We start from the raw sequence: 10,627 nt of genomic DNA, 5'->3' as shown, positions 1-10,627 counted from the left end.
ACTCCATTTCACTCCATTTCTGATGCTGTTGGGTGCCTTCCATGATGTGTGTTTCTTCACATGTTTAGTTTCTTGAAATAAATTGTGGAGAATGCCTTTAAAGGGCGTCAGCAGATATTTTATAATTTATTTTCATAAATTTTTATCTCTCAGTTTGATATGTGTATTTTGACTGATTAATTTTCAAAATATCTATTTGCACTTGTGCCAAATATAAATTTATATTTATAATTTACTCCCCCTCATCAGAGAAGTGGGGTACCCATCTCCTGGTCCAGGAAGGGGAATATAAAGCCAGGGTAGGAAGGGAAAAAAATTACATTGGCAGCAGCATCCCTGGTCATCCAGGAGCCGGGCATCAACCTGGCATTCAGTCAGTGCTCCACAGAGTTGGGGTATGAGATCTGTGATGGCATCTACCCTAATTTTTCAGACCCTATCCCTCTCCTGAATAACCCAGTAATCACAGAGCACAATGAGGTCTTCACTGGTTATTGCATTCACCCTGGTCCTCACTGGAGGCACCGTGGGATATAGTCCTGATGCTGTGGGCAGTAGGCAATGCTTCCAGAGTTAGCTTAGAGCCTTCTCCTTCATTTCTAACATATGTACATGGCTGCACGGTGGCTCCCAGAGGGCCTCCATGCTGCTATGGAAGTAACCATGATTTTATCCTGTGCAACCTGGCTTTAAAATATTTAATCCAGGACATGTAAACAGCATAGCAAGAGCAAACCTAGAGTCTCTGCATGTTCAAATATTTATGCTTCCTGGGTGAGTCGGGCAAGAAGTGCTGCCAAGTGTACCATTATCAGTGTCCTGTGCTGGCTAATTTAAAATTAACTTGGGCACTGCCTACGTGAGTCGCAGCAACATATTTGACTGAAACAGTCCTGCCCATCCAGGCAGGAGATAGAGCACAGGGGGAAGGTGGAGATGAGATGAATCATTTTTGTACCCTTCGAAACCTGAGCTGCTTTGCCAGCTGGAGAGACCGACAGTGTAATTTAGGCAGCCCTATAACAGTGCTAACGAGAGCACCTTCATTCAAGGGGGATGCGAAAGAGGAGCCTGACGGGCATTTTGCACAGTACCTGTGCTGGGGACACCGCCCGCAGCTCTGACAAAGGTGCACAGAGGCTGGAATTTCACCCACCTGCTCACAAGGCGCTCGGAGAGCTGTGGCTCTTAGAGTAAAATTGGGGACATCCTTCCCATCATTTCATAGGCAGGATGATAGTTTTCAGGAATAGGCATTTATCAGAAACATTTTTTTTCAAAAAAACCCCAAACACTGAAGAAGTGGGAGAGGAAAATAAAGGGCTGTGAGAGTTTTCTCATTTTGTCTACAGAGTTTTCTCTGGGTGTTACTCCAGAGTTGGACCCCAATATTTTTGCTTGCTGGTTTCCTTTTGAGAGAAAAACATTCAATTAGCATACAAAGATCAAGCGCAAGCATGAAAAAATATCAAGCGCCTCGGAGTGTATTTATTTATGGGATTGCTCCAGATGAATGCATACTGTTGTAAAAATAATTCACGTGTTTCCCAGTGCCTTTCTCATTATGTACACAGCCCTATCAGGCAAAACAAAAGCTTAATCTGTTGTCAGGAGAAAGCAAGTGCAGTTCCCTGCCACAGCAATGATCCGGCATTATTTAAATAATAATTTATTTAAATTCTTGATTATTTAAACAGAGCAGAGCCTACTCGGTTTCTGAATCTCTCGTGTAAGCAGCTTAAATGTCACTCCCTGCTCTGCCAAACCACGTTTTGTGTTTGAGTAGTGCTCTCCACTCATCTTGCTGCTTAACCAGCAAATAATTTCACTTAGTTGAGCCTATTTCAGGAGCAGGAGGAGTATTAAGAAATTGACTCTTAAAAAGAAACAAAAAGAAAGAAAGCCAGAAGTTTTCCCGGCGGTCGCTCAGTGCCATGCAGGATTATCTCAGGTTTCTAGTTTCCTAGGAGCGTAGTAACTTCCCCGTCGGTTGTTTTGTGGGCGGTGTTTTTGAATATATGCTAATTCAGCTTTCCTGACGGGGAGAGGAGCCGTGTCTCAGTTACACAGCTCTCCTGACAGCCAACGGTGGCAAGAGGCTGCTACGGAGCCAGGCCATGCACTCGTGCTCGTGACAGGACCCCTCGCCCGCCCGTCGGGGCCGTCGGCACCCCCCGGTCGCCTTTGTCACAGGCAGCGGGGACGACATGTGCCTATGACCATGGAGATGAAGGACTCGGGCAGCGTGGTCCTGACAGCTTACCATCCCCACAGCCCGGCCAGGATCCCGGGCATGGAGCAGAGCTTTGTGCAGGACATCCCCCCCAGCCGTTCGCCCACCAGCAGGTAAAGCCTGAGGGATGGGGATCGATGCCGTGCCCTGATGTTTCCCCAGGGTCTGTCGCGGTTTTTGCTAACTGTATGTCAGCCCGAGAGCTTTTCCCGATCGCTCGGCCACTTCACGAGCACTTTGCTCTCATACGTTTCTTGCCTCCACCGGGGAAGTGATTCAGCCCAGTGCCTCTGGTCAGGCTTGGGAGGGGGAAACGTGAGTGCTTATTTTAAATCTTGTAAGTCAACAGATCAGGCCAGTTTCCTGCCCAAGATACTCAACAAGACAATCCCCAGGAAAAAAAAGCACGTGAATCAGGCTTCTGCTCAGGTCATTTAGGACTGTATTATGGAAAGTGAGAAGGCTGGAGTGACTGAGTCTGGTGCTCAGAAAGTTGATTCTGGCTTTGGTTTAGAGGATTATTTAATTCCTTCCCCATTCACCCACCAGGTCAGGACCAGCCCTTGCCTTTTTGTGAAATTGCAGTTGCTGCTTTGCACACCCACATACGCACAATGGAAGATTGCATCGTTAAAGACTTAGCCTAAATCACAAAATTCCTTTGGGTTGCAGGAAATTAAGCATTGTCTTAATTAATGCAGTCATGTGTATGTTTACTTTCCTGCTCTGTAAGAATGCATGTAGTTGCACAGTTCAAAAATAGCAGTCTGGGCAATTTTATTGTTTTAGAAAATCTGACCTTTCTCCTAAACATACGTGTCTGGGTTTTGCAATTTTCTCCGAAAGAAGTGGTATGAAAGTTCATACTGTAAAAAGTTGAAGAAAGTAAGAAATGCTATTCTGTGGCTTGAATGAAAAAATGAGAACTAAAGTCTGCGGAAACAGTAGATGTCATTATTCCCAGGAATTAAGTCTGTGTCTTCTCTTAATAAAAATAATGATCTTTACATTTCATGTTGTTTATTTATAGTCCGATAGCTATTTTGTTTTCAATGTCATTATTTAGGTTAGCTGCATCTTCCTGTTCTTTGTGTATTTCCCTGGCTGTCTCATAAAGATAACTCTTTGTTCTGTTAAACTGTTGTTTGAGAGCAGTACCAAAATACACAATTTCATGTTAAGAAAAGAAACACAGTCTGGGCTTTTAGACGCAGTAAGAATGGCATTTGTTACTCAAAACAGAGAGCAGTGGTTTGGCATTGGGTTACCGGGGAACATGCAATTTCTTCCCCAAGGAAGAATGCTAAACTCAATCCCCCTTTGAGCCCGTAAGCAACAGAAATGTGATGTTTTGCTATTTTTCTTGTAGGTGTGCTAATTGTTTTAAAATGCTCTTGAAACTTAAGCTCAGGGTGTATGAGGGTTTAAATCACATACGCATCACCTAAGAAAAGCAGAAGTGCAAATTGCAGTTCCTGAAAGAAAAAAAGAAAAGAGGATCCTGGCATTTTGATGAGCAACATATTTTGGAAGCTCCTGCCATGAGGCAAAGCCATGTGTCTCTCTCTATGTCTACGTGTCCATAAGATTTTGGTGCTGTCGCCCCTTTCTTGTCCTCAACTTCCTGCAGCTGTCTAATAGCAATAGCCAAATTCTACCATATGGGCAGTCAGTGACCGTTTGAATTTCCAATGCCTGTTCAAGAGAGGGATTTTATTAACCCAGCATGCAGTCCTCTGGAATGCAGAATCCATGAAGGCAAATGCACTGAGCGTTTTAGCAAATGGTAAAATAGGCTCTGGCTTAATCCCTACTTCATCTTCTAAGAACTCTTTCCTGGACTGCATTTTCTGTATAGTTTCCTCTGCCGCCATCCTAATGCAAGAAGCTTTACTATAGACTCTGTCTGGTGTTTCTTGATCCCTAGGGCAGCCACCCACACTACGGCATGCTAACTCCTTGAGTCTCTGGGAGAATGATTCAAAAAAGCATGCAAAGAACAGAGGTGTTGCCTATTTTTTGTTTGATAACAAAAGCAGTTGGGACCCAGAGCCTGACTTTTCTCTGAATTCAGTTGGGTTTAATTAGACATACCTCTAATTAAGTCCATACTTCAGACATATATCTGTGAGAACAGAATCAGTCTTGGACATTAGCCTTTGATTTGACAAACTTCTGACCAGTTCTCTCCCAGCTTAGGTGTCAAGATCTTTCATTTTCCCTCCTTTCCCAAAAACATTTCTCTTGCTCCCTTTATATCAGAAGAACAGCTCCACTCACCAGAGCCAGGCTTGGATGTGACTGTCTCCCAGTTGTTTTCTCTTGCAAACACTTTCACTTTGGGAACCTTCTAAAGCAGAGGTTTCTCACAGAAAGGGGAAGCTAATGCAGCCTCAGTCGGCATTAAACTGCTCTGTTTCCCACTATTTGAAAAGATGCTGATAAAAAAGAAGGAAAGATTTAAGTAGCCATCATGAACCTCTAAACAAATGAGTAACCTTAAACACTCTTGCCAATCCAAGTACACAGCTGAGAAGCCCATGGACACCAAAGTTTACACTAATAAACTTAGATGCATCAGACCACTTGGATGGGCCAATCAGGCAGGCATCCTGTGCGCACGTCTAAAACAGCATTAGCATCAGCAAGAAGTATAGCAGCCACAAGTATTTTCATTCATAAGCCCAGTGGGAGGAGAGTGTATGTACCGTGTGTTAGGGGTGTGTTAGGAGTATATATAGAGTGTGTTAGGCGATATTGGCTGCTGGGCTGTAAGGGGAACAGGAGAAGATGTGCCTTAGCTGCTTTGAATGGAAGATGCGTCAGTGTGCAATGAAGGATGGTAAATTCATAGGTGTAATGAAGGGGAGAGCGGGATGAAAATTTCACTACATAGTGATGCCATCACCAATCTGCAAAGGAGAATTCTAGCTTCCAAATTTACTGTTGGATAACATTAATAAAAAGGTTAAGAAGAGGGACCGCAAATTCCAGTCATTCTCCAGAACAAGAAAGCATCAGGGGGGCTAAAGACAACTATAGTTAAATATCTCCTCCTCAGCTATCTCTATCATTCATTTCTATCTTTCTCCGTTTGTTCCATCTTGGAGACCGACCTACTTTACCAGTTCTACACGTGGGGTGAGCCCTGAAAACTGCACTGTTGAGTTTGCTAGAGGTCCAGGAGAATTCTCCAGTCATATCTTTCTTTAATTCCATTAATGCAACTAGCAAGTTCATTTTCCGTTTCTCTCATGGGACATTCAGGTCCCTTCACTTCTCTTGTCATCTGCTTTGCATGATTGCAATTGTTGATAGCATTTATATTATTCATATCTTTTCTTACTTATTGCTTTTGAGAGCAAGGTGTTGGGGAGATCTCTGTTTTCTTGGCTTGGCAGTCAGACTAACTCTATGGCATATGAGTATAGTGGGGAAGATTCCTGTGCTTGTGGCATCCCCCTCACTTTTTTTTAATCCCATTTATTAGAACTCAGATGTCAGTATCAGTATCAGTACCAAACACCCCAGAATATCACACTATCCCTTTCAATACAGATACCGTCCCAGTGCAAAGGTGAAAGTGCTGATTGATGTTACGTAATGGTCAACTTTCCCATCCTCACTTCAGAGAACGAAGGACTTTGTAGTTGTGCACAAGTACTGCTCCTGGATCATATAGAGGAAAAGTGGGGCCACAGCCATATGTCTTCCTCACATCTCCTTTTTATCCTGCTAGGAGAAGCTAGGAGGAGTTATTCCTGTGCTCAGAGGAAACAGGCATGACCTCTGTGCCAAATGGCCAGTAAGCTCTCTAAGGTAATTATGCAATTAGGGGAGTACAAAGCATTCCTAAGTGAGTCATGCTCAAGCTTTCCTTGACTCAAGTATGAGAGTTAGTAAGTTCCTCAGCCCGTTTGTTACTAGCATATCTACCAGCAAAGAACTCATCCTGCTCTGCAAATCACAGGTATTTCCACTGCAATGAGTGGCTCACTCTTATATGTGCATGAGATAAGAATCAGAGGAAAGAAAAGGCACATTCACAAGCTTTTTTCCTTCAGAATGGGTTTAGAGCAGCTTTTAAAGGGCACATCAAGCTTTTTATACGTGGAACAAACATCTTTATAATCAATACTCATGCAAAGAGCAGCATATATACTACAAAACCTAGGAGCTTGCTACATAGGTAAAGGACAAAGTGGATTTCAGCACCACTGAACAACGCAGCCCTTCTTAGCTTCTCCCCTAGTCAACAGCAAGTCTGGCACTTCCAGTTGTTTCAGGAAAATGCCTTTCCAATCTCTTCACGTTTAGCATGTCTCCCTCCTGCTTCTGTCAGGGTCGACTTTCAGGCAGGCATCACTAAACAGTGTACAGTCAAAAAAGAACAGAAAAAATTTCTGAAGATTCTATGTTGCCTTGAGTTACCTGCTGGTAGCTTCCGGGATCCCTGCTCTCCAAGACTTGCAGATTTGGGGCCAATAGTAAAGTCATTACACTGGACAAGCATGGCACCAGATCCTTTTGCAATATTCATCCCCTCTTGCAAGCCCCAAGATACTACAGAGATATGTCAGGGTGAGGTAAAGTGTCCTGAAATAATGACTGTGTCCCTGGAAGGAATACAACTGGAGGAGGAGCCTTTATGCACTAAAATTTGGCTTGTGACAAGAGAAGCTATATGAGCAGTTCAGGTTTTATCCCAACAGAAGCAGATTTTATCACACTGAAGTAAGGTCTGTATGCCCTGAGGCTGGGTGATCTGGGTTTAATTTCTGTCAGTGCTGATTGAGCACCTCCCCTGCTCAGTTGTATACAAATGATGTCAAGAATGTCTTCTAAGTGATGCAGGATAAACAACCTTAACTATTTTGGATGTTTATCTCACTACCATAAACTTCCCCAGAAGACAAAAATAAAAGACTAGCTCGTTTTCCACAGTAAATCTTGACATGACTTGGGCCTCTTGCAGTAACTTGGACTCGAAACCTATGAAATTAAAATTTTAAAATGTACTAAAATTGGTAAAAGAAAACCCCACAAAACAGTAGTCTAAGAAAAGACTGTATTGGCACAGGTTGGGCAAAAAAACGTTTTGTGGAAAAAAAAACTTTTATAATTTCTAGAAGCTTTCTAAAGCATGATTTTTAAAATATATTTTTTATAGATGCTAAGAATGGTAATTCTTAATAAAATATTTACCGGGAGGATGCATATAAATAAGTCAGACAATAGTAGACACGCTTTTCCTGTAGGTTTTAGAAATACCTACAGAATGTCCTCTGGGAGCCTCACTGAGGAATGTAGTATTTATAGCCAGTTCCTCATGTTATGGTTGAAACTAGAGTTGGCTTCTCTGGTTTCTTTTTAGTTTGGTGCTCCTGCTGCTCTCCCTGGTACCTCCATATGTAGAGCTGATGGAAAACATCTGGCACTGTCCCTTTGATCATTTTGTTTGGTTGAGCATTTAGCCAGCTGCCCCATTCATTTTTAACTAAGTCACTTATCTCTGATTACACGAGGGTTGGAGCTGCCTGCAAAAAAAAATGTAGGACCTGAGAGCCCTGCATGCCCTACACAGACACCTTCAGATTGCATATGGCAGACTGACAGCACTGGCATGACAAACTGCCAGGAACCAAGAACTGTAAAGTGTTATTTTTGCACAGGAGATCAAAATAATTCAGCGTAAATGTGTGGAAAATGTGCAGTGGTAGGAACTGCAAGACACAACTATAGAATACTAGTAAAAGTCCTAGCTAGAACAGTATCTGAAAAGCATCTGGTTAGCGCTGTACAAATATAGAATCACATCCTGAAATAGTGCTGAGTATCCATAGCAAACAATCAAGTTAACATCCTGGATTTTGGCTAACCACAGTACTAGCACCGCTTGGCCCACTGCAGTGCTTTGCTCCAGCTGCCTAGGCAGCACAGCAGAGTAAGGCTAGCAGGCAGCACGTCTGCCCTCAGGGTGGGACCATGCCCTCTGCAGCCTTCAGGTACCACCGTGGTGGGTGCATTAAAAGAGCACAGGAGGGAAACTGGGAGAAGAGTGTCCAGAGTCACATCCCAAGCTGGTGACTGAAGCCAGGCATCCTATCTAGCATTTTGGCACCTTTACCTGCCTCCTCCTTTCTCTCTGGGTGGAAACAGTCCCCATCGTGGTCTTCCAAGTCCTGTTGTATGTGCCAGGGATTTGGAAGAGAGTGACAAAAAGAGAATGCAAGGGGGTGGGAGGAAGAGGGGAGCAAAGGAGGACAGGAGAAGGACCTCCTTCACAGGTGTATGATCTGATTCTCTTCCTTGCGTGCAAATAAAAGGAGTTGGAGTGAGAAAGAAATGTCTCCCAAAGGATGTTGTGTGGTGGGGCCATTTACAGCAGACCCCCAAGTCCCACCAGACATATGTGGCAATGGGTTTTGGAATGGCATTTAAGTGGTGATTTTGAAGGCAAAAGCTGAAATGGTTTAAAAGACAGGTTGTTTGAAAAAGAACCTCTATTACCCTGAAGGACTATTTTAGCAGAGGTCAGCAGAAGTGCATGAGTTGGCATCCCTTGTAATTAATGCAATGGAAAGACTGATGCTCTGTGAGGGATCCCTCGTCTCTGTAATTCATTTTTTCCCCTTCCTGTATCTGTTAACTTTCCAGACATTGCCAGAGTCTCTGAGGAGAATGGAACAAACACTGGAGCAAGGAGCCTATTATCAGCTTGTTCGTTTGAAGGCGGTTATGTTTTCTTATTTAGGATGCTATGTGTATTACTCGGCTACTGTAAGCCTGTGGGACTTTCAGAAGTGCAAAATGATCTAGTTTAGGATGGACCTATGTTGGATGTTTAGACAGAAGAAAGCTGAACAAAAGAGAGACAGAAATCTCTGCTACTAAGTGTTGCCATTATTGAATTTCCACCTGAGGACTATACAAGCCTTTTATAATATCTCTTTGTGCAGAAGTTGCTCTGAGCATATAATGAGCGAAATAATGACCATAATTCTTTTTGTGGAGGGAAGAAGAGCCCTATCAGTGCAGGGAGACGGAGGGGAGAATATATTGAAAACCTATATTGAATGTAGAAGTCCAGCTGGGTTGACATCATTTACCAGCTGAAAGACAAGTAAAGCAAGAGGCAAGCTGGGGAACTGTGTTTTAAACATCTGTGGGCAAAACCTCAGGACATCAGACATCAGGTCACTCTCACAGTTTGCTGCCAGAAATGGAAGAAGCTGTGGTGCTGTAAGTCCTCATATTTTACTACAGCTAATCAGAAAAATACTAGCTTCCCAATGGACAGATTTGGGCAGGGAATAACAAATTTATACAAGGCCTGAATTTGACTCGCTGAGTAGTATGTTCCTCGCTAACTACGCTCCTGCAGACATCAGAGCGTCTGCAGTTACCCAGACTCTGGGTTAGTCTATGTAAACTCTAGGTATGGCAATGGAGAGACTCCTCCCCATCAGTTTCTCTTTCTCTGGCTAATACAAGCTCAGAACAAAATATCATTCAAGCTTATTTTCTGGCCCAGTGTTGGTCATACCTAGTGGTCAAGAGGGAATCTAAAAGTGAGAATGTCAGATCCTTTTTAAGGTTAACATTAGTATGAGAGCAAGAACTGGATACTTGTAGCATTCAATCTAATATGAAATGCTCTGTCTTTTTTATATTCTAGTCTAACAGAAGGTCAATAATAAATCCTGCAGTGGAACATCAAGTGGGATACGAGCCTTGTTTATACACATGGACTGAGTTAATGGACACTTAGGTGTAGCAATGGAGGTTTTATCTCTGAATTCAGTGGAAATGGATCAAGCCATCAGAACTCAGATCTTTTTGTCAATAACTTTGCTTAGAGGGCATGACCTGATTATGCTATCTCTTGTCTCAGCTCAGGCTGACTTCCTATTTAATAGGATTCTTACAGAATAAGACGTCAGCATGAAGTCTTAGATAATCAAAGCATAATGGTGACTAGGCCTGTCTTCCTTTTGCAATACTTCCCTCCGTTATTCAAATATTTTGAAGACTCAAGTTCTAAATATTTGTCTGGATGTGTCAGAGACGAATATAAAATCTTTGCTGTAGTTATAGGTGAAACATGGAGCAGGGGAGCCTAGGGCATCCTCCGAATATGTTTTGCAGGCTTGGCTGTCCTTGGCCATTTCTGGGCCAGATGGTGCCCATATCATGCATGTGCAAGGAAGTGAAAGGAAACAGTGAGCTTATCCTGATCAACAGAGACAAGGGAAGCCTTTGTACTCAGGCTGCAGCAGGATTTCACATTGAAAGTGCTCACTTTTGGAGAGAGGGTGGGCAGAAGGAAGGAGGGACAGCTGGCCAAGCACAGGAAAGGGGTCTTTTAAGTATGTGGGAGTCTTTAGTCTCCTG

The 10,627-nt window shown here is 43.1% G+C and overlaps 1 protein-coding gene across 1 annotated transcript in view; it reads left to right on the top strand.

Moving 5' to 3' along the window:
* The first annotated feature begins 2,180 nt into the window (after window positions 1-2,180).
* The window catches only part of ARHGAP28 (Rho GTPase activating protein 28), a 73,265-nt gene continuing 64,818 nt past the window's right edge, over window positions 2,181-10,627 (top strand). The window contains exon 1 of the mRNA XM_009583570.1: window positions 2,181-2,346. Within this exon, the coding sequence (XP_009581865.1) occupies window positions 2,216-2,346 (131 nt within the window). The 5' untranslated portion in view covers window positions 2,181-2,215. The remainder of the gene's footprint in view (window positions 2,347-10,627) is intronic.

Source organism: Fulmarus glacialis, unplaced genomic scaffold (assembly GCF_000690835.1).
Source record: "Fulmarus glacialis isolate BGI_N327 unplaced genomic scaffold, ASM69083v1 scaffold1748, whole genome shotgun sequence".
Lineage (NCBI taxonomy): Eukaryota > Metazoa > Chordata > Aves > Procellariiformes > Procellariidae > Fulmarus > Fulmarus glacialis.
Note: the sequence above shows the minus strand (reverse complement) of the source record. Positions and strands in the feature narration are given on the sequence as shown.